Source organism: Vulpes vulpes, chromosome 12 (genome assembly GCF_048418805.1).
Source record: "Vulpes vulpes isolate BD-2025 chromosome 12, VulVul3, whole genome shotgun sequence".
In the NCBI taxonomy this organism is placed as follows: Eukaryota; Metazoa; Chordata; class Mammalia; order Carnivora; family Canidae; genus Vulpes; species Vulpes vulpes.
Window position 1 is genome coordinate 109,188,940 of NC_132791.1, and position 26,515 is coordinate 109,215,454.

A 26,515-nucleotide genomic window follows, 5' to 3' on the forward strand; every position below is an offset into this window, starting at 1 on the left:
GGTAGGCCCTTTCATCACCGCATGAACTGAACGGGAAGATCTCTGTTGGGGTCTTTCTCCGGATTTAATTCCTTGGTTGGTTTCTAAGACTCCAGAGGTGAACCTTAACCTTAACCTTCTTTCTGTCCCAATACCCAATAATGCCCTGTGCTCACTCCATAGCCACTGGCCATGTTGACAGTGACCATTTTCAGGCCTCTCAGCTCCTCTGATTCTACAAAACGCCAGCCCGAGACCGACACTGCCGTGCAAGCCAGGGCTGGGAGGCCCCCATCGGGCCACCACGAGCCAGCCCCTTTCTCAAGAGCGGGGTGTCACCGTCCACTGAGCGGCTCTGGATTTGTCATTACAGCAGTATAGGTGCCTCTGCTCAAACCAGAACCAGAGCCCTCAGGCTAACCTGCAAGCCTGGAGTATTTTATGCTTGGTCTGACATTCAGCACATTCGTGCTCGTTATAATAATATATTAGGTTGTTATTTTCCTGACTCCTGTTTGTGGGGCACTTACAATATGTCCAGCCTTGGTCCCATATGTGTGGACGGGTCATAGGGACACACTTGTACTCACCTTCACCTCCAGCTTTCTGCACAAATCATCCCCAGTCCTCACCGCAGCTCAGGAGTCTCCATTTCAGAGACTGAGGAAATGAAGGGACACCTCAGATCAAAAGGCCACATTACCAGGAGTGCCTGGGTGGCTTAGTCAGTTAAATGCCCAGCTCTTGGTTTCAGCTCAGGTCATGATCTCAGAGTCAGGCTCCGTGCTCACCTGAGTCTGCTCGAAATTCTCTCCTCTCAAAAAAAAAAAAAAAGAAAGAAATTCTCTCCTCTCTCTCTCCCTCTGCTACAGCCCCTGCTCTCTCACTCTCTCTCTCTCTAAAACAAATAAATAATCTTAAAAACATTAAAAAGGCCACCCTACTGAGGGAGAAGTCCCAAAGGCTGTGGGGCCTATGGTCTAAGCTTTCTCTGCTGGCTTCTCTCAACCTCAGGAGCTGGGGAGGACCTGGCTGTCCCATCCAAACCCTGTCAGCCAGGAGAGCTGTGGGCATCCTACCCTCCAGACCCCTTGCCTTAGACCCCTTGTTTCATGGTGTCCTCCAACCAGAGAACCTTCTCCAGACCAACAAGAGATATAAATCCTTCTGTAGCTTAGGCCTGGGCCACCAGCCTCCTTCACATGGCTGTGACATCCTCTGTGATCAGGACAGAGCCTGAGTCAAGGTCCCTCATGGTTTCTTATGGGGACCCGGGTCACAGACACACATGGTCCACCAATGCCTCTATGCACTAAAATCTGTGAGTTCCCTTGCTCCAGAACAGACCATGGAGTGGTCAGTGTGGACGCAGGTCTTCTGGGGGCACCACCCAGCAGGTTGGTGGGGGCAGGTTGGCAAGGTGAAGGGGGTGAATGGTGGTGAATCCCATTTTCTCTTCAGGGGAGATTTGTCTAAGCTGTCGGCTGGAGTCTGGAATTCCTTTGCATTCTCTCACTGTACTACGGGAGCATGTGCATTGTCTCTGTCTCTCCCACTATCAAAGCCATCCTCATCCTCTCTCTAGTGGGGCTGCCAGGTTGCATGGCCGGGGATGGGGGTCCCCTCTCTGGAACTCAGCTATTGATGTGCAGGGTTTGTGTTGTCCCCGCGTGCCTGATAGCAATCAGCTTCCCACTGGGATGGCCTTGTGGTGAGTAAACTTTCACGTTCTTATTAAGTGATGGCTGGTGGTTCGGAATCACCCCCCTGGATCTGTTTGGGGTTGATTCCTAATCAGAGTTCTCGGGCTTTCATTTGCTCCCTCACTGCCGAAAGATTAGCATTAAAGAGAGGAAAGGGGCTCTGATTTCTGTTGCTGGGCTGCCAGCTTGGATAAGGGGGCTCTGGGGAAGATGTGGGGCTCGGTTTACCCCCAGCCTCGTGTTCAAATCCCAACTCTGCCATGACCGCCGGGTGACTTCGAGCAGGTCTCAGAACCTCTCTGATCCTTGGCGTCCACTCCCAGGAATGTCTGGTGTCCTGTGAGGGCTCAAGAAGAACTTGTATCTGGCCTGGAAGGACGTCAGAGTCCTATGGCCATTGTCAGCTGCTGATACGACCAGGTCTTCCCAACCGTGTTCCAGTCCCTCGGGGGCAAGGGCCTGCCATGGAGCTTTCTGGAATTCTCGGACCTTCCGTAAGGCAACTTGAGCAAGAACAAGGAGACATCCCCCAGCAGCAGCCCACCCCACTGGCCGGGCCCCTTTTAGCCCTACACGCCAAGTGAGAGAAGACTGCATCTGCACACCCTTATTTTCGAGGGCAAAAGAAACGTGGTACGAGGGCCGCCGTATAGCTACATGGATAGCTAGATAAATAATTACTAAATAAATAAATAAATAAATAAAAATAAACAAAGAAAGCCTCCAATGAGCTTGAATTGCTGCCGTGCTGAGAGGTAACTGGCAGATTCAATTTAATTATAAGATACAGAGTTGTAATGGGGTGTGTGAGGCTCAAGGAGGATTTCAGTAATAGGAGGACAGCAGGGGCTCCCTGCCTTCTCCGCTGGCCTCCTCCCAACCGCACCGCCTCCTTTGCTTCCTTGCCGTGTGGGCTGGGGCAGCGGCGGGAAGCTCTGCACTGTCCCGGAGGACCAGGCCTGGCCCACCCCGGGGCCTCGGCTCCTCTCTAGCCTCAGCTCCCAGGACCCCCCAGGCTCCCAGGCCCCGGGCTGGGCCTCGCTCAGGACGCCCCGCGAGGAGGGGCAGAGCAGGGAAGGGCTCCTCACTTGCAGCCCCTGGCTTCTTCTGCCCCAGTGAAGAGGTGAGGTTTCTGGGGGTCACGACCCCTGCTGCAAGGCAAGGCATCTCTACCGACCTGTGATAAGCCGCTCCGGTTTATTTGCCTGGAAGCAAAAGCATGCCATCACCTGGCCTCCCTCCGGTCCAGCTTTCTACCCAGAAAGTGGAGGTGGCACTTCCCAGCCCACAGAGACTTAGCCAGTCTCCTTCCAGCCCCAGGACCCTGTAGTCGGTGAGCATGTGCTCCCTTTCTCTCTCTCTCTCAATGTCTCTCCCCCTCACATCACCCAGCCTCCTTCATCCTCTGCTCTGGTGGGGCTGCCAGGTTGGATGGCCCTACACTCCCTACACTCCCCCCAACTCCAGGACATCGTGTCCCTCTCCTGCCCTCTTCCCTTGTGCCAGATGAGAGCAGGGGTCTGCCTCCGCCCCTGCTCTTTTCAGCGGGACATGGGCTTGAGGGCAGAGGCTGGCCACTCCTACCTAACTCCACTGATAAATTCCTTAAGGCCAGCTTGCGGCCCTATGGGTCTCCCGTGGTTAATCCTCAGCATTTATGATTTTATTGAGGCCATAAATGGGTGACGAAGAGGTTTGCGAGCACATAAGTAAACAGCAACTGCTCTCGTGCTGCCCTGCCCTGCCCTCACCTCCCTGTCTCCCCAGGAGGCAACCCATCCTTCTCCAGGCATGGACTCTCCAGGGCCCTGGCTCCCACAAGGACTTCTCAGTGCCCCCTGACCACCTGGCAGGAAAGCCCATGACTCCACTGGCCAGCACCCTCTGAATGCACAGGGTCCCCTTCTTCCCACTGGGGTCTCTGCTGGTCATCTAGGCTGTGTGCTCAGCATCTAGACTACATCCCAGCAAAATGGCACATGCTGGGCTCTGGGGTCAAATGGGCCTAGGTTTTGGTCCTGGCTCCTACACTTCCCACCTGTGTCACTTCGGCTAAATTACTCAACTTCCCTGAGCCTCACCTATATGATGGGGTTATTAACCATATCATCAGGAATCCATGTGAAGATTAAATCCCTGTATGAATTTTATATTCAGAGCATTTTATTGGGCCTCTAACTTCCCAAAGATCTGGACCTCAAGAGGAGTACAGGGGATGGAGTGGTGGTGCCCAGAGATAGGGGGGACTTTGAAGGCTTCCTTAAGGCCCTCAATCTTAGTCCTTTGGGGACTCTGTTGGTCCTAAAAGGAAAAAGAGAAAACATTCAAACATTACTCACCAATTCCAACTTTCTCTTAGGAAAAGTCTAAAAGCCTTGCAGGCATATGGCCTTCAGCAATCCCTGTTCCTCACAGGATAAGTAGGGTGATGACAGGCCAGGGGGAGGAATGGCCTTCATGATCCTGTTTCTCTGTCGTATTCCCTCACAGAGCAATTAACCCCCTGGGATCAGATATCTTAAACAGAGATGGCTGAGGTAATCTTGGACATGTGATAAAACTGTTTCCATAAAATTCTTCAACCAGCATTATTAAACTCTCCCGATCTGTGCACCTCTCACGAAGATATTATACCAATCATCCAAAGAACCTCACTTATAATCACATTTGCTGGCTTCAACACTTACTAGCTGTATGACCCTGAGTGAGTTATTGAATCTTTTGGATTATCAGTTTCCCGTTTTATCAGATAGAAATAATAATAATACTGGTAGAATTTTTATGATTGAAGAAGATAATGCATACAAAGCACCTAACCCAGAGACTAATAAATCATAAGCAATCAGTAAATGGCAATTTTAATTATGGTAGTGAATTAAGTGAGCTTGGCTCCAGACGATACCATCCAGTAGAGAGGGGCAAGGCTATGCTGCATCCAGCCCCCAGAGGGGTGGGGGAGCCTATGTCCCAATTCCAGGGTGCACAGGAGTGTGGGAGACTCTGCTAACCGTGAGGCCTGCACTGATGCCCTAGTGGCCCAGAGGAAGGCCACATTCTAGGTCATTTGGTGGCCACACTGGAATTCCAAGCGATGAATTTATTGGGAGAAAGACCCCAGGCAGTGTCTGAGGGTAGAAGACGAGCCCAACCTTCCATGAAAAGAAATATGACAGGAGCCGGACCATGTCTCAGAGAACCAGCCCCTGGTGGGCTGAGACTCAACCTGTGAGGAGCACCTGAGACCAGAGCATGGCAAGGTGCACCAGGCATGCAGTCAGGCAGACAGGTGGACTCCAGCTTCGCCACTCAATAGCTTAGAGACCCTCGGTATACTCCTTACCCCCTCTAAAATGTCCACTTCTTTATAAATAAAGGGAAGAATAATGGCACGTTTCTTTCCAAGGTCCGTGTGAAGGGGAAACAAGATGAGAAAAGTAAAATGCCCACTGCTGCTCAGTAAATGTCTGATTTGTCTTGACCACAGTGTATAGAGTCAGGCCAATGGAGAGGGAATTTGGGGAAGCCAGAGGGAGCAATGACCACATGGGCACCACACTTCCTGCAGGCACTTGGGACCTGGGGCCAGCAGTAACACAGAGGACCATGGGCCCCACAGCTGACAGTGAGGAGTTGCTGATAGACTGCCTGCCTTGGCCCCCCCGTGGAGAGGGCCATGCCAGCCAGTAAATGGAGGGCAGGGGCGGGCAAAGGGCTTCCCCCATGTTAGTGCTTGCTATGGGTGCCAGAAGCTGCACGCTCCTTGCCATCAGGTGTCTGGGGGAGCCCCGCTCCCCGTGGGAGCTAGCGAGGATGGGCTGGTGGTCACAAAGACTCTTTGGAGCTATCACAATGATTGTCAAGCCTCCTAAAAGAGGGTAAGTCCACTTGAGCTTTTGATGTAATTCATTGTCTTAAAAACTTAAGACGATAGCTGTTTCAGGTTTCTCCTACAAGAATTTAATTGGGACCTAACAGCATAGTTAATTAAATATAAATCAATAGTTTAAAACAACTAATTGATACTTAGTATGAATGGGGGGAAACTTAGTTCTAATATAATTAACTCATATTAGGTAGGTAATGAAATAGTCATTATGTCTTTACAACAATGTAAAGTTTATAGTTCTTTAATAAACTTAGAGTTAGCAAGCAATGAGAGTCAAAAATTATGAAACAGGTATTATTGGGCTATTAAACATTTATTACTTGTCCTCGAGGGCCAGAGGCAGACACTACTCAGGATTAATAAACCTTTGCTATTCCTCTCTTCAGACCTCTTAACTGGAGAAGTTGATCAGAAATCTGTGGTCTCTGTATGACTTATGGGCATCAGTATTGCCTGGGATGGGGATCCCTGGGTGGCGCAGTGGTTTTAGTGCCTGCCTTTGGCCCAGAGCGCGATCCTGGAGACCCGGGATCGAATCCCACGTCGGGTTCCCGGTGCATGGAGCCTGCTTCTCCCTCTGCCTGTGTCTCTGCCTCTCTCTCTCTCTCTTTATCTCTCTCTCTCTGTGTGACTATCATAAATAAATAAAAATAAAAAAAAAAAGTATTGCCTGGGATGTGAGCAATAATGCTGAAAACAGAGTGAGGCAGAACTGAAGCAGAAAGCAAGAGTTTAGCAGAATCAAGGTGAGAACTTTCCAGACATGAGACTCCTGAATCCTGTGACCAGCCAGGCATCCCGGCAAAGTGGCTTTTGACAGGGCATCTCCTGTGAGTCAGGCCATCAATGCAGAACCCAACAATGCCAGACATCCAGATAAATCTCCAGCCTTCAGGTCCTGAGGGAGGGCCACCCCATGACCTGCAGCTCCTTTTCCTCCTCGGGGCTCCCGCGACAACGATTGCCATGCATGTGGAAAAAACTCGCATGCTGCTTGTGACACTTTGTTTTCCTGAACTATTTTTTTTAACATTTGTTCTTATTTAAGTTCAATTTGCCAATACGATTTGTTTTCCTGAACTATTACATTTGATTTTTGTTCACCTCTTCGCAAGTATATCCCTGGCCTAGTCAACTGGACTTTAATCTCATTGTGAAGGGAAGCTGGCCTTAAGTTTTTTTGTCTTGCACAGGATGCACTTAGTGGTTACTCTTTTTCTTTTGATATTTTATGTATTCATTTGGGAGAAAGACAGAGCATGAGTGAGGGGAGAGGCAGAGGGAGATGGAGAAGCCGACTCTCCACTGAGCAGGGAGCCCAATCCCAGGACCCAGAGACCATGAGCCAAAGGCAGACACTTAACCACCTTAGCCACTCAGGTGCCCACATTCAGTAGCTTCTTGATGAGCATCTGTGGATCCAGTATCATACCTGTCACATCTTATTAATACATGCTGGTCGCGCAAGGCTGGTACTAACGCAATGGTGTCGTCTACTCAAACCATCCCACTGCTTTTTATGTCATTCGTTATGTAACAAATTGGTCTACAGACCAAGATATCTGGTCTCCGAGGTCAATAAAGCTGATTACAAATGTATTTCTTCAGATCTAAACTCCTGCTTGTGTAACCATCTAGGACCCCGTCACTTGGGAACCCTCACCTGAAACACAAGGAGTCCAAAAATGCACCATCATCACCCCGTGAGCGGACTGGCTTCCTTCGTCAATTACTTCTGTCCCAGAAGCCACCCTCCCCCCTTCTGTCCAACCAAACCCACCATGGTCACCTGCCCCCTTCCTCTGTTTGAGCCATTCACTCAGCCCATTGTCTCTTCCCTGAATGTCTTTCAGATTCACCACTTTCTCTCCAGCCCTGACCTCTGGGCCCTTGGCCTTGAGGCCACACCCTGCGTGGTTGGCCTTCCTGACAGGCTTCCCCTTCTAGTGCCTCTGCTGGTGGCTACCACAGTAGCTCCAGAGAATGCCGCCCGCAAGTTCATTGTATCACCTTGGATGAGTCTTCCCTTTCACACTTGTAAAGAAGGGGGAGGATGAATTTGACGGTCTCTAACCCCCAATCTGATATTTCATTTCTATTCGTTGAGCTCGCCTTCTCAGCTGCTTGATCCTAGGCCCACTTCACCATGTGCCTCTGATTTCCGTACTAACCACTAGTGGAGGGTCTTACTGTCAATATCCACATTTTATAAATGAGAACATTAAAGTACAGAGAAGCCCTGAGCTTTGCTCAATCTGACTCACTGGAGCAGGGCTCCAGCCAGGACTGATGGTTTTGAAGCACACATGGAGTCCCCGTGACTCCAGCCAGGTCCAGCTGACGCCTTCTCCATATGGTCTCAAGAACCATCTGGTGAGCTCTGTGCAGCCCCTCCGCTGCTCTCCTGTGTCAAGGTGGCAGGGATACAGAGCCTCTGAACATCCCCCTGAGAAAGCTCAGGCTCCTTTCACTTGCTTTCTGATCTTAGGCTGTCTTCAGAGAACAGGGACAGGGAGCAGATGTCAGCCCATCATCACTCACTAGGAGCATGGCAATAGCCGAACAACTGTGCTCTCTTGTCTGGACCTACCCCCTCCCATCCGTCGTCTGCACCATCGCTAAAACGATCTTTATAAGATGCAAGTCTGGCCCGTTGGTTCCTTCTGAGGCCTGGGAGAGAAGAATCTGTTCCAGGCCTCTCTCTTGGCTTGTAGACGGCCGTCTTCGTGTTCATCTGGCATCTTCCCTGCATGTGTGTCTGCCTCCAAATTTCTCCTTTTTATGAGGACACCAGTCACTTTGGCTTCGGGCCCCCTAATGGCCATTTTAACTGGATTATCTCTGTCAAGTCCTTATCTTCAAACAAAGTCACATTCTGTGGTATAGATTAGTGGGGCAGGGGCCAGGGGAGGGACGTAGTCGGACCCGGAACACGGCCCCAGCCAGAAGTACCGACCTGTGTTCCCTGTTGTCTTGAGTCACAGCATCGGCAGCCCGGGGATCCCAGGCCGTACCCCGAGAGCTAAGCTGGAAATCAGACCTGGATTCTAGCCCGAGCGCTGTGGTCAGCTAGCCTGAGTGCTTTGGCCTTGAACTGTCCTCTTCCTTTTCTTACTTTTCTGAGCCTCTGATACCAAAATGGCGGAAATAGGCCATTCTTCCTCGCCTACTTCACGGAGCCGCTGTGAGCCTCCAACAAAGGTGGTGAATATGACAGCAGCGTGAAAAACTGAGAGCCCCGCAAATATGAAGTAATAGCACTGTATCATTGTTATTACTACTAAGAATAAAGAAATCCTAGGACTAGAACAAGTCCCATCTTCACCCTGTGAAACTGAAGGAAAACGGTTTCATTTATAAAGTCATCCCTTTTTATTCCTCCCAGAGGAAATCTCACGTTTCCCAGACTTCTCTTCCAATGAATTACAGCCCTCGTTCACTCGGCAACCGCCCTCACCAAACATGGTCCTCCGTGGGATGTCTCAGCTCACCTGATTTGATTCTCCCCTGACGGGGAGGTGGGGTCACGACCCAGGAGGCTGTGGTTGGCCCTTGCATTGAATCAGAAGACTGTTCCTGAGCTCCTGCCAGGTGCCGGGCACTGGGAGAGGCTCAGGGCTCAAAATGGCACCATCTTAACCTTCCTGTTGCTCACGGTCTAGAGGCCAGGAGTTCCCAGGGTGCATACCCTTCGCCCCAAGAAACATGCCCTTGCCCCATAACTGTTTTCTTGCACGGTTGTATTTCTTAGGCCATCACTGTCCTCATCTGCAGGTGACCCTGGACTTCTTTGTTGAGAACTTTCCTGTCAAGCTAGGATGACTCGACTCATGTTAATCAATTTCTTTCCTTTTTTTTTTTTTTTATGATTTTATTTATTTATTTATTTTGACATAGAGCACAAGCAAAGGGAGCAGCAGGTAGAGGGAGAGGGAGAAGCAGGCTCCCCCACAGAGCAGAGAACCAGAGATGGGGCTCGATTCCAGGACCCTGAGATCATGGCCTGAGCTGAAGGCAGATGCTTAACCGGCTGAGCCACCCAGGGGGCTCCATCACGTTAATCACTTTCCAATGACACCTTTGGTGCATCTCAGGGTTCTGCTACTGATAAGTGCTCAGCCAAAGGCTGCACCCCCAAGGTCTATGTGGAGAAGACCCTGATATCTTACTGTTAAAATGGGCATCTGTGATGTGACTCCACCGTCCGACCCAGTGCCCTGTGACAAGGACGGGGACGGTCTGGGGGCTGGCCTAGCTCTCAAAGTGAAGGATTCCTATTCTTTGGGTCATATTCTATCATCTTCCCCCTAAGAGCCTGGTTAGTCTAGAGTTGCCCCGAGACCAAGTGCTTACTTCTTGCTTCCCCCCGGCCCTCCCCCTGCTCAGCGCCTCTGACAACCTTCCCACCTGGGCTTCCACATTCTCCCCACCTCCCCCACTTCATCCCTGCCGGCCTGCTTCCTCATGCGGACCCAGTGACCTCTAATTTAGCTCTGCAAATCTCTCCGAATAACGTCCCCAATTTTCATATGTGGATAACTATCTAATTCTCACTTCACTGATTCTCCAACCTGCTCATTCTTGCAAAGATCCCAGTGGCTTCTCCCCACTTCTCGGTGAGGACTCAGCCAGAGAGCACTCTCACTCAATACATTTCTGCAGTGTGCTTATTAGCGCCTTGTAATATAGCTGCCTCAATAATTAAGACTAACCCACACGTGTCAAATTAAATGAGCCAAATACATTGAGAAATTGCCTCGTCCTCCATTCCTTTTATTAATCAGGTTTTTAAAAAGTTCTTTTCCTACTCATTTGCAAAAATCAAACATGGTCAGTGAGACTCTTACTTATAATGATGATGCATTTGGCCTCTTTCCTCAGGGCAGTCACCTCGGGGGCAACGCATTATGTGACATAGGATGGGTTGAGTTGGGGTGGCAGAGACGCAGATGAGCTGCTGGCAACAGGTTGACTCTCTAAACCCGTAGGAGGATCATGCCCCATCCGCCTCCCTGAGGGCTTAGGGGAGGGTCCAACAAAACCAACAGAAGCATCTGGCCCGAATCCATCCAACATCTTCTCCCCCCCCCCCCCCTACTCCTCTGTGCTTCCCTGGGCTCTGTGCAGGAACTCTGGCTCCTCTTCTCAGGAGTCGCTGCCCACGTGCTGGGCATAAGGAGTCAAAAGAAAATAAAATAAGACCTGTCAGCAGTTGTATGGTTCTGGCGATGCACAATGCTCATGCAATTATAACGGACTAGTTGGCTCTGCCGGGTGTCAGCGTGTGGAGGCTTCTGGACAGTCTCAGAGTCTCAGGCAAGAGGCTATTGTTCCGGGGAGCTCTGGGCCTCCTCACCACCTGCGCCTCCGCCGGGCCCCTCCAGCAGGCTGCATTCCTGCCTCTTGAAGGTGGTTGTTAGAAAGAATCCACAAATACAGTAAGTAAACATCAAAGGGGCTTTGATCCGCCGGGCCCTCGACAGAGCAGGAGCCCTTGAAGAAGGGGCCAAGGCCTTGGATGAGGGAACTTAACATCATCAATTTGGGCGCCGGAGATGTAAAGCTGTTTGAAGTGAGGTTGGCTTGGCCGCGCCTTCAGACGAGCGCACAGAGAGGACGGGAGAGAAGTGAGCGCCTTTGGAAAAGGCACGCTCAGATCTGCTTCTCTGCTCTTTACTGATAGTTAATAAACCCCTTTAAAGAATCGGGAGATCAAAGCTTAGCAACCTCCCAGGGCCGTGGCATTCTGCTACCAGCCGCCACGCTTTGTTTTTCTCTAGGGCAAGAGCCCCTAAGCTTGACTTATCTGCCTCTCATGGGCCCTTTTATCCTGCAATCCATGAAGGGTGGACCCGGGTGACAAGAGGTGCACGGAGACGTGGGGAGGAGAAATGAGCCCGCTGGGCGGCCTCAGCTCCGACAGCCTAGATGCTCACCGGCCAGGGCTCAGAGAAAAACACCCAGTGTCTCTGGAGGAGTTGCTGGGATGCACCACCCAGGGTGGTTCTCCCCTGAGGACCCCGTGGAGGGAGCCCCTGGGTGCCCAGATAGCCTGGCGAGCCCTGGGAGGGGATGCAGTCACATGTCCTCTTCCCAAAATCCTAAGCCCTTGTCTATTCACCAAGGTGAAAGCAGCTGTTAGGTTTGTATGAGTCCTAAGCAACGAAGTAGAGGCGGGGAGTCTATAAAAATTCCCCGGAAGTCATTTAGTGTCTTTGAATTTGGGATTTCTCATCTGCATAGTATGAATAGCAGTGACCTGTCTGCAGGCCTCAGGGGCTGCCGTGGGGGTCAGCAGAGGGATTTGGTATAGAATGACTTCACAACCTGTAAGGTGCTTACGACGAATGAGGATTGGAAGATACCTCACGCAGGTGAGGACACCTTGCCTTGTCGTGAGGCAGATGTAACTCCAATCCGACACCCACACACAAGGGGCACTCATTTACTAAATACCGTGCAACGAGTCTCTTGCATATGCTACCTAGAATTGTTCCGCCTTGCTTTTCCAGTCGCGTCAAAGTCTTGCAGGACCAGAATCTACACCTTGTGTCTCTTAGCCATCCCAACCCCTGCTCCACCCTTGAGTCCACACCTGAGTGCTTGAGGGTGGGGCTACATTGGGCCTGAATATGAAAGCTCACAGGAATCCCCAGACCCAGAAACTCACTGTCTCCCAAAAGGTAGATGCCTCTGCATCTACCTCTACCTCCACCCCTGTGTCTTCCCCCAAATTCACCTAATCACTTCCTCATTCCTCAGGGTCACCCACTGTGTCTGGTTGCCCCGCTCCATCCTGGATGCCACGAGCCAGACTCTGCCTCTGCTTTGGCAGACCTGACCACGGTCACGGAGTGATGTGGATCTAGTCCCCAAGCCTGGGGTATATAGAGTCTCATCAACCTATAGTGTCATGGGTATGAGCATACTGCCTACGTTCAAACTTCTGGTTCGCCCCCTGCTAGCTCTTCCATCTAAGGCCCACTTAATACCTGCTTAATACCTCTGTAAATGGGGATGATATAAAATGGAGATAATACTGGTATGCACCTCATAGGGTTATTGTGGGAATCAAATGAGATGTTATCAGCTTAATATGATGCCCGGACCATAGCAAGTGCTATGTCAATGTTGAAGAAGTAGCCCTGTGTAGAAGAGCAGCAGCTTCACATCCCCTGCAAAGGGACCTTCACTGACACCTGATCCATTCCCAGCTCATCTGCCTGTGCTTCTCTTCCAGAGCTGGGCCTCCAGAAGAGAGGATGCTGTCTGGTGCTGGGCTACATGGCCAAGGACAAGTTTCGGAGAATGAATGAAGGTCAGTGAGAACCTGCCCACCCTCTTGGGGAGGCGAGGGAGGGGCAGGTGATGTGGAGGGTGGAAGCTATGCCCTGCAACTATGGTACCAAGAGACAAACCCTGGGCCAGTGGACAGAGAAGTTTGATTTCCAGAAGCTATTTATATAGAAATGTGGGGCCTCTAGAGTAACTAATGCCTGAAACACGGTATGCCGATTCGTAAGCACGTCTCCTCACACTATCTTCCCTGCTCCCTTCGTGGCCTCTACTTCTCTTCCTCTCTCTTCCCTACCTTTGTTCCCCAACCACTCACCCAGCACAATTAAATCTGCTTCTATTATCTTTTTTTAATCCAGACCTCTTTACCTTTTTCTTCAATCCTTCACAGTTTTTGAATGCCTATTGAATAAACAGCCCCTTACAGAGCACTTGGGGAAATACTAAAGAATAAGGCAGAGTTTTTATTTTCAAAGAACTTATAGAGGGAAACCTGCCCTCTCTGCTGAGTCCACCGACCCTATCTCTCCCTCTCACTCCTGGGCCATTATACCTTCTTCTTGCTCTGGGTCTCTCCTCTGAGGCTTGACTGGGCCACAGAAGGCTACAGGAAGGTGTTGACATTGATGTGGAGGCGGAGAAGTAAAAGGAGCACTGTCACTTGTGGGCCTGCTGTAATAAAGAGCCAATCCCCTCATCCCCAACCATCTGTCTCCATGCAGCTAATAACCCTCTCCATCAGATGCCACAGACTGTTTGTCAGGATTCAAAAGTAGATAAACAATGACTGGGGATGCCATTTATTCATTAAATGAAGCCCTGGCTCCCCACCAGCCTGGCTTGCCATGAGCTGGGCCCCTTGCTTCCCAAGGCCCGGAGCCCCTGTACCCTCACTTCCTTCCAGGCATGGAGAAGGCAGCTCACCTGTACCACCAATATCCCCAAAGTTCTACTAAAGTTCTGATGCCCTCTTCTCATCACTCTTCAGCTGGCTCTTCTCCCAACCCACAGTCCATGACACTAATACCCCTTGGGCTCCCCACACCTAACACCTTGCCAGCTATAGGTTTGTTGCCAGCACCGATCATGGTGACAATTTGACAAGAGTTAGATCAGCACAATGAACTACAAGGAGTATGTCCTCCTGCATTTTGCAACCCGTCTGCATGAGGAGGCAGGAGCATCAAAAGGCATTGGTCATTTGTAGGGATCCCATGGCTGAGCACAGCCAGGGTTAGGGGCTTCACTGCATCCTGCCAGGCGGCCTTCCTCCCTGACTTGTCTCTGCTCAGCCTACCTCCTCCCTTCCCCAACACCACCCTTGTGAGAGCGCTAGGCAGTAACTTCTAATTTGTAGGAACTGACAGGTCCCTCTGTCCGTAGTGCTGAATAGACACATTCTCTCGCTGGGCATTGCTCATTAGAGAAGCTGAAAATGAGGTTCATGGGGATTGGGAAGGCCAGAAAGTCGGGAGCCAGCCTGGATTTGCAACCTCAAGCTCCAAGGGTCTGACCCCAGTAGAAGGATACTGCCTCTGGATCCTGGTGCCTGGAAAGAATCATATCACAAGGCTGATGAACATGATTTGACACCACCACCACCCCCACCAACCTCTCACAGATGGCTAAGGGAGGGGTATCCTAGTCAGCTCAGGCTGCCGTAACAAAATACCTCAGACTGGATGGCTTACACAACAGGAATTTATTTCCTCACAGTTCTAGAGACTGGAAGTCCAAGGTCAGGGCACCAGCATGGTGATGTCCTGGTGAGAACTCTCTTTCTGCCTTGCAGATGGCCACCTTCTCACCGTGTCCTCACCTGGAGGAGAAAGAAAATAAGCAAGCTCTCTAGTGTCTCTTCTTATAAGGATGATCCTCCTATCAGATCAGGGCTCCACCCTTTTATGACCTCCTTTAACCTTAATTCCTTTTGTAAAGGCCTTATCTCAAAATATAGTCACATTGGGTGTTAGGGGGTTTAATATAGAAATGGGGTCTGAATGCATTTGCCATAACAGAAAGTTGTGATGGTGATATTCTGAACCAAGGATTAAGAACACAGGAGGAAAAAGAGGAGAGGAGATATTGTTTAACTAAAGAGGGAAGGAAGGGGAGTCAGGGGAAACTACAGGAGGACTTGGAACCAAGACCAGGGTCTGGCTACTTCTAAAGATTTTATTTATTAATTCATGAGAGACACAGAGAGAGAGGCAAAGACACAGGCAGAGGGCGAAGCAGGCTCTATGCAGGGAGCCCGATGTGGGACTCGATTCCGGGACCCCGGGATCACACCTGGGCCGAAAGCAGATGCTCAACCACTGAACCCCCCAGGCGTCCCAAGCTAAAACAGCATTCTAAAGAGGTTTTCCTTCCTAAAATGGAAAGATACCAAAACAATGCCTGTTCTCTCTGAGCCCCTTCTCCAAACACATACAACCCACACAAATGTGTTGTTCCTTCCAACTGATTATGGTCGACGTGGTTAAGAACGAGTGATCCCAGGTGCCTTACCCCTTCTAGAATCCTCCCCCCTAGTGTAGACTAACTGGGAATAGAGCAAGGTATTCAGAAAGAAGTAGGGAACGGAGGCATTGGCAATAAGCCATCGGGTAACAGAGCAGCGAACTCCCCACCCTGCCATCCCCCTTTTGCATGTGGCTCTCACTCCTCCCAACCACCCCAATGCAGAGATTCCGGCACATACACACAACGACGCACACAGGAGCTGCTGCTGGGTAAATGAGGAGACGCAGGGGCGGCAAGCAAGCTAACCCACCACATAGGATGAATTACGAAGCTCCTAGCAAACAGGAGACCAGAGAGGAGGAGAGCAAGACAGAGGGGCCGAAGGAGAGATGCATGTGGTGGGTTGGCTTTAGCTCTAGAAGGTGGAAAGCACAGGAAGCAAAGGGAAAGGACCCCCAGGGAGGGCTCCCCAGCTCCCACTCCAGCCAGTCGTGCAGCCCCAAATGCCACATTATACATGTGCTGCTCTCTCTCAAACGCACAAGCCCAAACTCCGGCACGTCTGAATCTGAGAAAAGGCATCAGCACGGGGAGCTGTTTTATGGTTTATAATTATCTTGTACCCATATTCAAAATAATTATAACTTCCACATATTAATAATTGAACTGGAGTAGCAGCCATGGCATAGATCAAGAAACCGAAGTCTCTGTCCACACTGCGCTATACACCTAGGCATACATCGAACAATTGGTAAAATGGAAAAAAATAATTTTCTCCCAGATGCTGGAATTAGTGAGATATTGGAACAATTAGCTGCTTCTTCCATTAAAGATAAGGCAGTGATCATTATGTCTCCAATTTAGAATAAATATAAAAGACCTACTTGTTCCATTTTAAAGCGTATTTGTTCTGTTTAAGAGTATCTTATAGGGTGTCTGTCACCCGAGGAGAAGCGATCCCCTATTTCATCCGCTTCCTTGTTAATTTGGGATATTTTTATTTCTTCCGTCCTCCTCCCTCCCCCTACTCCTTGTTACATTCCAACGAAATAACAGCTCGAGAAGGAGCAGGAGAAAAATAATGAATGAACAGGAGTTTTATAGATCTGGGGTTTATCATAAGCTAGAGTAATCGCAATTGGAGCTGTTAAACTTCACAAAGCAATAAAAAGAAAACACTATTCAAAAGGTCGTTTAAGGAGGCACGTGATAGTCAATGAGAGGTTTGCTCTATTCAGGAGGGCTTAATAGCTTCTCGGATAAAATCTGCAGCATTGGCAGGAATGGAGGTGGTGGGTAATGGGTGTGGGGGGGGGGTGGGGGGGGTGTTCTCCTGTTCGGACTCCACACATCCGAGGCATCACATAGAGCCACGACCAACAATCAATGAAGGGCAGACGAGAGAGGAAGAAATAAAGACAGACCAGGCAGAAGAATACCAGGCGTGTTTGACATAATTGTCTTCATGTGATTAAGTCCACGGTGCTTTAAATAGGAACTGCTGGAAGGAGATTATTTATTTATTCATCAAAAGTTCATTGAACACCTCCCGTAAAAATAATACCAGTTTCCATAGTGAATGCCAGACAGGGTTCTAAGCGCCGGAGCTTTCAGGGTAAATAAGACAAAATCCCTACCCTCGAGGAGTCCACAGTTAGAACACCCGGGTACAGCTCCGTGCTACTGTCACCTCTGGGGAGAAATCCTGCCCCCCGCCCTACCTCGTTAGATGCCCCCCCTCCCGCACCAGGCTGCGCCAGCGTGGCACCCAGCCCATTCGTTTCGGGGCGCTTCCTCTATCTGGTGATTACAGACTAGACTGCCTGCCCCATCTGAGAGGGAGCCTCCGGACGGCGGAGATGATGCTCCCTCCTTTCCTCGCCTCTCCCTGGGCCTTCGCCTGGTGTCTCATACATAAGGAGTAGTCAATCAATTTTAATTGAAGTAATTAATTAGTGCCCTGAGTGACAACAGCAGAATGCACGAAGTCATCCACAGGTGCAAGGTGGGTCTTGAGAAAGAACCATCAGGCAGCGCACGCGGATGAGGAGCATCCCACAAACAAGTGTCCCCATCGCCAGCAATATTGCTCCATCTTAACCTCAGCGTCTCCTCTCCTGGAGGCCAGGGCCCAGGCCCGTCAGCAGGTGGGGGCACCCCACAGGTGGGTCTCCCTCCTTCCACAGCAGCGCTCCCCCCTCACCCCATCTCCCGCTGGGCCACGTTCCCCGAGCATCTCCAGACAGACCTGTCCCACTAGATATACAAGGGGAACTGTTCCCCCTGTTTCCTCATCCCCCTCCCACCCTCACCCCCGCCACACACACACACACACACACACACACACACACACCCCTCTATTCCCTTCCCTCTTCCTGACTCTCCTCAATTACCCAGTTTTCCTGGAGATCCGAGAACCACTCACCTTCTCCATGCACATCGCCTGCTGATACTCTCTACAGGTGGAATGGAAAGCTCTCACGTGGTGTCTGGGGAGGGGCTCCCCCAGCCTTGAAAAGCTCCGGGTTCCTCTAGGTTAGAACTTAAACAACCCTCGAAGTTATAGCACACACACACCCCAACTCAGGGAGGCCCGGGGTCCATGAATGACTTGCCCAGGGTCAGTAGGAAGGTGCTGGAAGGAAGGTGCAGGACCACCTGCCAGGTCTCCTGAGCACCCAGTCCGCTGCTCCGTGAAATCCGAAAGAGGAGGCTCAGACCAGGAACCGAAGGGAAGCCTGTAACACTTCAGCTTGGTTCGCTTGGCAGGGCTAATACAGAAGTGGAAGGGGCTGGGGGATGAGGGGACAGAAACGCAGGAGTCTCCCGGTGCCTGGGAGAAAATCCGGAAAGGCCTGGAGTCAGACACATGGGCCAGGGAAGATCATTTCTGAGCAACCAGAAAATTCTCTCAGCCCCTAGGACTTGAGAAGGGGAAATGAGGAAGAGGGTGTTGAAGGGAGCCAAAGGAGGTCCTGCAGCCCCGCCTCCCTTCCTGCCAGCTCCCTGCTGCCAGGGCGCACCTGCAGGAAGGCTCCCCCCACCCCCCAGGGCTCACTCTCAGGCCACACATCTGGAGGGTGGCAGCTTTCCCAGACCCTCTGCATCGCAGCTCAGAGAAGGGAAGGCAAAAATGCCTCCAGCACTGTGGTTTTCAAGTCTTCCCGGGAAGAAACAAAATGCAAGTGATTAGTCGAGGCAGCTTCTGTTCACTGGACGCCTCCGGGCCTCCTGGGGCGGGGCTTGGGTGCCCAGAAAGGGGAAAGTGGGATCCACGCCGGCAGGCCCCATACAGTGTCCTGCACCGCCCACCTAGTCCAGACTCTGTGCAAACACACCTCCGCCAGGATGCGGGACCCAGGCACCCGCAGCGGCTCTGACCTCCTGGTGATGGCATGGAGCCTGGCCCTTCTTTCTGCGCCCCTGCTCCCTAATCCACAGAAATGAGCTCCAGCGCTCCCTGTTTCTTGCCTCTCCCCTAAAAGAGTCGATAAGGAAAAAAGGTTCTGGGACACCTGGGTGGCTCAGTGGTTGACTGAGCGTCTGCCTTAGGCTCAGGGTGTGATCGGGCTCCCTGCAAGGAGCCTGCTCCTCCCTCTGCCTGTGTCTCTGCCTCTCTCTGTGTGTCTCTCATGGATAAATAGACAAAAGCTTTAAGAAAGAAGAAAGAAAAAGAAAAAAAGAAAGAAAGAAAGAAAAGAAAGAAAGAAAGAAAGAAAGAAAGAAAGAAAGAAAGAAAGAGAAGAAAGAGAGGTGCCCCATTGGTGTAGCAGGAGCACCTAAAAGTAAGGAACCAGCTGTATGACCTTGGGCCAGTCAGTGAACACCAGATGTCAACCTTCTCATGTATGACCTTGAATAATATTGGATAGGATCATCTGTGATGACTCAAAAATCTATCTTGGCTCAGGATGCCTGGGTGGTGCAGTCGGTCGGACGTCTGGCTCTTGATTTCGGCTCAGGTCATGATCTCAGGGTCCTAGGTCGAGCCCTGGTTGGGCTCTATGCTCAGTGGGGAGCCTGCTTGAAGATTTCTCTTCCTCTCCCTGTGTCTCCACCCTCCCCCTCCACCCGGGCTCATGCACATGTGTGCTCTCTAAAATAAATGGATGGGTAAATCTTTAAGAAAAAAAAAATCTATCTTGGCTTTCAACACCCTGCCCACACCCTATTCTCACCACTCATCCCATAATTTTAAATGCTTTGGTCACCAAAGGAACCAGTACCAGGAAATTGACTGACTGGCTTTTGCTCAGCAGCCTCAGAAGGCAGATCTGTGTTCCTTTTCCTCGTCTGTCCCCTGGGAGTGAATTCAGGCCCATGCCAGCTGTCCCCTGGGTGGCCGTGAGGGGGTGGAGCAGGCCTACGGGACATGCTGCACTTTTTTCAGAGCAGAGGGGCAGCTCACCCTGGCCTGGGGACCTGATGCGGCAGAGAATGGGCCTGATGACCCGTGAGCCCCTGCCCCCTGACTGCTGCAGCCGTGCAGGCCGGCGTACGCTAAGGGCTTATGATTTCCAGAGACCATTCTTTCACTGCCTGCAAGAGCCCCCAGGATGTCAGCTAATACTGTCATTTTGTTAGTTGGGGCTTTTGGGTGCATTTTTTTTCTTATTTCATTTTTCTTACTGATGTGTTTTCTTCCACTGGGGCTACAAAGCTAGTTATTTGTATAACGTCCCTGTTTATTATTTATGGCAAGACGCAGATTTCCAGGGCACTTTATGATTGTTATTTAATTCACTTGGCGTCTTGGAACAAGGGACCCGCCATTTCCATTCTCCTTCCTCGATCTGATAGAGAATTCCGGAGTCTTTCCCGGGCCCATTCCTCCAGCCAGCATTCCTACTGGGGAACCTGCTTATCTCAGGCAAGCTGGGGGCCCCGAGACCACAGACCCTGCCAAGCTCCTTTTTAAACCTCCTTTCTTCTCATACCCATATGCAGTCCTCAGCAAGAACTAGAAATGTCACCTCCCAAATATCTCTTGAATCCATCCACCTCGTCCACCTCACGGCCACTGCCCTGTCCCCGCCACCGCTCTTGCTCACTGGATTATAGAAGTGCCTTCCTAACTGGTTCCTTGCGCCCATCACGCCCCTGCCTCTTTACCCAATTCTTTTTCCACACTTCAGCCAGAGCAGTATTTCAAAATGCAAATCTGATAATGTCACAGTCTTCTTGAGAATATTTCAATGGCTTTAGGTTGCTTTTAGGAAAAATACCCAAATCCCTGGCATGTTTTATGAGGCTTTACATGATCCATTGGTTCCTGCCTACCTCTTTGGCCTCATCTTGCCCCCTTAACACTATGACCCAGACACATCAGCCTTCTTTTGCTCCTCAAACAGGAATGTTCCCATCTGCCACAGGGATGGCAGATGTCTATACTGGTCTTATCTATACTGGTCCCTCTTAGCTCCATCTATACATATAATTTTCTTATTACCATTTTTTAACTACTTGGCTTCCCTACCAATCTGTAAGCTCTGTTGGGTCTCCAGTATATCCCAGCACCCTAGTGTAATGTTTGCACAGAGTAGACTCTGAAAGAAGAGCAAGGAAAGTGACCTTGTCTGCCTCTGGTCTATGGCTCCCAAGATGCTGGAACTGGGTGATCTGAGAACCATGGACTCCTAGAGCCAAGACTCGAACCTGGACTTCTGATCCAAGTGCAGGTATCTTTCCTCTTCACCATGCTAAGTCCTTGAAGTCTGGGACAGACAGGGTTGAGTGGATCAGTCAGGGAAGTCTGCCCTCTAAAAATGTGTTGAGTCTATGTTTTGAAACAGAGAAAAGCACATAGAAAAGGAAGGGGAGTAGGTTCTTTGATATGGAGGTGCCACATAAGGAGTAAAGCCATCACCCTTTGTGAGCCCAGCGTTGTGCTGGGCACAGGAGCCTCAGGGAGGCTGGACACAGCTCTGTCCTCAGGAACTTTGCCCTCTCCTTGGAAGAGACTGGATATATTTCATACCAGGTTGATTTTGTGGTTGTTTTGGTTTTGTTTTTCCTTTTAGCACTGTGGTTAGCGTGCTTAATGGTCAAGCACTGTTGCTGGGGAGTCAGAGAAACCTAGATTCAAATCCTAGGCATAGTCAGAGCGGGTTTAGAACCATAGCATCAAAGGTTCTCAAGGCCAAAAGGGACCAAAAGTCATTGAGGTCACACCCTCTCCTGATGGCTCAGTCTCCCCACCGAGTACCAATGCACACAAACACTTTTGAATACCAGCCAATGGTCCAGTACCTACGCTGAGCCTCACGGTGTGCTAGGACACTTTGACCTGCAGGGACACAGTCCCTGCCCCCAGGGATATCACAGCAACCCAATACAATGTCATAATTGCTGTAACCAGCTATGCACAAGAGCTACGGGAGCAGATAAGGGGAATGCAATCAAACTGTAGACCAAGTGAGTAGTGCCCAGGAGTGTCCTCATAATTGTTTATATGAGGTCATTGCGACCTGTGCTTGCCTCCCACCAAAGACAGAAGACTTGCTGCCTAGGAAGGCTGTGGGCCACTCCTCAGCCAGGCTCTCAAAAAAGGTTTTCAATATAACACCCCTTCAACCTCGCGTGCCTACAGCTTTATCTCCTAACTGCACTGATGACCACAGGACCATAGGACTTAGGTGGCAGCCACCAGCAGGATCCTGGGGTCACACCCTACGCCTACTGCGTCCTGAGGAGGCTTCCTTTCTTCTCTCTGCCTCCCTCCCCTCCAGTGAGCCTGAGCTTCACCGCTGAATGCTGAGACCCTCCCTCCTCGCCCCTCCCCAGGGTGAAAGAGTCTGAATAAATGAGCGTGCTTAATGGCCTGTGGTGCCATAAAGTTTTTAGAGCCGTGTGCTGGAATGAGCAGGTTCAGGCTGAGATGAATTATCCACGGCTTTTATCAAAGGAGAGTCAATAAAAACCTGAAGGAGCTTGCCCCATCTCCGTAGAGTGGCCATGTCACATCACTGGGTCCTGCGTTCTGGAAATAATAATCGGACGGAAGCGTTTCCCTCCACCCCCCTCCTGCCCGTTCCATCTGCTTCCTTCCCTATGCCTTCCCTTCTCAAATGTATTAGTTTCTATGGAAACTGTGTTGTTACTGGTATGGGAGGAGTTTAATGACATTCAGAAGTACCAAATCAAGTCCATTTATATAATGGTTTGAAATACACATAATGGCCTATGGAATATAGGACACGGTGACAGTTTCAGTAACTGCGTACAGAGTGTGGGATAAATAGAGCAATGTAATACTCCCCACCTCTAAGTCAAATGTGCCAGGAATAACTACTATTCTTCATACTAAAGAACAGCACTTCTCAACCATTATTCACGAAAGGATCTCAAACACTACGCCAGGCTGTTCTCCGACCACTGAGGAAGGACGCTGGCTGACCACAGGTCCTCTGTGCCCAGGACTTGGGCCAGAGTCAGCTGGAGCAGGTACAGAGGAAGGGAGTAGCCATCCCACCCTGGGCCCCTCGGGCCCTGCCCCCTGCCCCAACTGCCGGCCTGTTTCCTCCTCATCTATTCATGTGGGCCGGTCCCTGTCCAATTCAGAGATTTATCGGGCATCTACTGTGTGCCTGGTACTATGAGAGACGTGGACATGAACGACACATGGCGGATGCCCTTACCTTTGCTCGAGTGCCACCAACAGGCAACCCTCAGCAAGGTCTTGCAAGTAACGGTCCATCCGGGAGGTCCAGAGAACGCCAGGAGGGTGGCAGAGACTTGACACAGGAAAGGGAGGGCATCTAGCACAGGGGGTATTATCAAGGCTGCTACCTGGAGCCCAATCCCAGTGGGAAACTCTGAGAAGTGGGGTGGAATTCACACCTCAAATTCAGACCACCCAAGGAGAGGGTACATACGGACCTGCCAGCTTCCATCAGGAATTCATTGTGGCCTCTTTGGGTGCCGTATCAAGTCCCTGGCACTCCTGGCCCACTCTTTGTGAGGCCGAGTGACCCTTGCCTCAAGAGAAATACCTCAAGTTGCAGATACTGGGGGGTCAGGATTTGGCCTCTGGGCGCTGAAGTGGTCAGGCCCCAGGGATTCGGGGAGGGAGGGGGCCCCTGACAGACTTGGCTAAGCTCTCAGAGAATTTTGAGTCCAATATGAAGATAGGCGAATAATAAAATAGCAGAAGGCGGGGTGATGGGAGAGCTACAGAAGCGTGTAGGTGATGTGTTCTCGGAGCACAGAGGTGGGGCAAGGCATTTGTTCTGACCAGAGTGATACTGGGAGGCTCCAAGGAATTGGGAGAAGGGTGGGGAGCAAATCAGCAAGGACACAAGGTGCTTTCACACACTTAAATCATATAATCCTCATCACATCACAAGGTAGGTATGTTATCCCCATTTTGAGGTTGAAGAGCCTCAGAAGGATTAGGTCATCTACCTAAAGGCATCCAGCAATTACCTGATAAAGCTCAGGCTCAAACCCTGGTCTTTTTATCTCTGCTCTGCCTGTGTTTGGGAGATGAGGGTCGGGTGATGCCCTCCATCACCATCAAGGGAAGACATGGCCGAACTTCTGTTGTGTGTCCTTGTAGACTCCTCCCCCATGGTCACCATCCGCCATCTCCCATATCTCCCCAACATCGTGTTGCCCACAGATTCCCCTCAGACACCCTGTCAGCCAGCAAGGTGCCCCTCTGATCCTGCCCCACATGTAGACTGGGCTGACTGTACCTAATACTGAGTGAATTTTCTGGAATTCACTGCCCTGAGGGTATAGGACGGAGGGGAGGAAGCCTGGGGAGGGTGTGCCTCAGTTCTGGTGGCCCCATCAGCATGCTTTCTACCCTGTCTTCAGCCTCCGCTCTCCCAGCCCTGCTCCAAAGCCCATTGCTTCAGAATGAGGGAGAGGGACCAGGCATTCACATTTCCCTTGAGCAGCAATTTCTATAGCATAATAATAGGTTTTCCATGACATACAGGTTCCATGGTTAAATACAGTGGGGAGACACTGGTGACGCTAGCCCTCACCAAACAGGTCTGTCCTACAGAACGTCTCAGAGATTTCAGTACACCAGAGGCCATGGTGAACCGCCAAGAGGGTCTGTGGTTCGCAAAGTTTCCCAAACTTACTTGACTACAGAACAGCTTTCCTTAGAGCACATTTTAGGACTAATGTTCCTCGGAATCCATTTTGAGAAATGATGGTTTAAGGCCCAGATCTGCCACCAATTTGCATGAGTTTTGTCAAATAAGAATAGCCAAAGCCCACCTGTGAGGACCAGCAAGATAGCATGGGGGCAAACACCTTATAAACTACAAATTACAATACAAATAAGATGGTGCGGTTATTAATTTACATGAGACAAACACACTGTTTCCCAGACTTTCATTAGAAGTCAAACAAAAATACATAAATAAATGCCTTTAAAAATAAGTTCAGGGACGCCTGGGTGGCTCAGTGGCTGAGCGTCTGCCTTTGGCTCAGGTCGTGATCCTGGGGTCCCAGGATTGAGTCCTGCATTGGGCTCCCTGCAGGGAGCCTGCTTCTCCCTCTGCCCATGTCTCTGCCTCTCTCTCTGTGTCTCTCATGAGTGAATAAATAAAATCTTAAGAAATGATAATAAGTTCAGTTCCTGACCTTGATCTGTCTCTTGACTTACGTTTTCTCATCTGCAAAATGGGTAGATTTGTGACACCAGCACTCGGACTTCTGTGCATATACTGCAAAGATAAAATATGCACGATGGTTGTGCTGGCACTTGGAGAAAGCATAAAGTACCATAAAATGCAAGGCATTATTATTGGTATTCCAGGCTACAACCTTCAATTCCATCCCATTTTGCTGAGATCAAAACAGGAGGTGTACGAGGGGAAGGGACTGGCTACTGGAAGAAATAACAATGACTAATAATTTTCATCCATATGTATGATGTTAGGAGCCTTGTATGAGCATGTCGCTGAGAGGAGAAAATGAATATTTCATGAGTAAACACTAAAATGTAGTATTAAGATGAAATGGACAGAAAGGCCCCCATCTTACCTCTGCCACCAGGTTCAACTAGGAAGGTCAGCCCGGGCTCTGTGATCGGGCTCCAGGGAGCAGGGCAGCTCAGCCTCCCAGCAGAGATGGAGAGCTGTCTGTCCCCCGTGACTGGTGGAGACGATCCTGCCCTGGGAGGCCGAAGAGCCAATGCCCACACATAGACCAGCTGAGGAGCCTTGGGCAAGTTACCATAACCATGTCCACATTCTGAAATGGGGATGATCTGATCGGCCTTGCACGGCTGTGAGGTCTCAATCCAAGCCCAGCTGTTTGGAAGAGGGCTTTGTAATGCACACAGGTGGGAAATGTTATTACTCATTAATTCACTCCGCAGACATTTATTGAACATCTACGAAGTGCCAGTCACTGCCACAGCCACTTATTTATTATTTACTGGGTGCCAAACACCATGTTCGTCGTTATATGCACATCACCTCCTGTAATCATCACTACCACCCTGAGAGGCATCTGTTATTACTCCCGTTTTCCGCATAAGGAAAGGAAACTCAGGAAAGATGAATAACTTGCCCAAAGCCAGATAGCTAGTAAATGGCAGAGTCCAGAGCTGTATGAAGCCAAAACCCTTAATTCTACATGAAATGGCCCCTCCTTGTCCGTGGCACTTCTGCAGAGCCAGTGGGGCACCCTGCCTCCAGCTCTTGCCAGCTCTTCCCCGTTCTGTTCATGCTCTGGGCTTCCTACCACCAGTGCTTGCTTCCTCACCCAAAGGAGAACATCTTGCTCTTCCCTCTTTGGGCTCTCCGGGTTACCCTCCCTTTGTTTCCTAACCCCACGTCCCCCTCCCAACCTCTTTCTGATCCTCTGCCCTCCATAATACAGTCACCCTGGGGTTTTCATGTCCATCCCCAACGAACAGGGCTTTGGCCTCCGAGACCCTGATCAGCCTATATCTCTTATCTGAGCCGCCCACCGGGGGGTGTGAAGATCGAACGCCTCCCACCCCTGCAACACCCTTAGAAGATGGAGCAAAGACATCAGATGGGGCAGTGCCAGGGTTAAACCCAGCCAGACCTTCCCCGGCCCTCTCCACCCACCCCGCAGCATGAGGACACCACCATCTCCGCAAATCTCTTCCCTACAGGGCAGTTTCCTGTTATCTTGGCTCATTCCTTCTCCAGAGATGAAGAGATTGTTTTAAACCTGCCGCCCCACCAGC

At 50.5% G+C, this 26,515-nt stretch overlaps 1 protein-coding gene and 1 long non-coding RNA gene across 6 annotated transcripts in view; one reads left to right on the top strand and one right to left on the bottom strand.

The window, feature by feature from the left end:
- The window catches only part of KIRREL3 (kirre like nephrin family adhesion molecule 3), a 547,594-nt gene that overhangs the window by 405,210 nt on the left and 115,869 nt on the right, over positions 1-26,515 (top strand). For all 5 annotated transcript variants that reach the window (XM_072729379.1, XM_072729378.1, XM_072729381.1 and 2 more), the window contains exon 3: positions 12,809-12,886. In XM_072729379.1, the coding sequence (XP_072585480.1) occupies positions 12,809-12,886 (78 nt within the window). The remainder of the gene's footprint in view (positions 1-12,808; positions 12,887-26,515) is intronic.
- The window catches only part of LOC140594678 (uncharacterized), a 61,735-nt gene continuing 49,776 nt past the window's right edge, over positions 14,557-26,515 (bottom strand). The window contains exon 3 of the long non-coding RNA XR_011995771.1: positions 14,557-14,683. This is a non-coding gene — a long non-coding RNA (uncharacterized lncRNA). The remainder of the gene's footprint in view (positions 14,684-26,515) is intronic.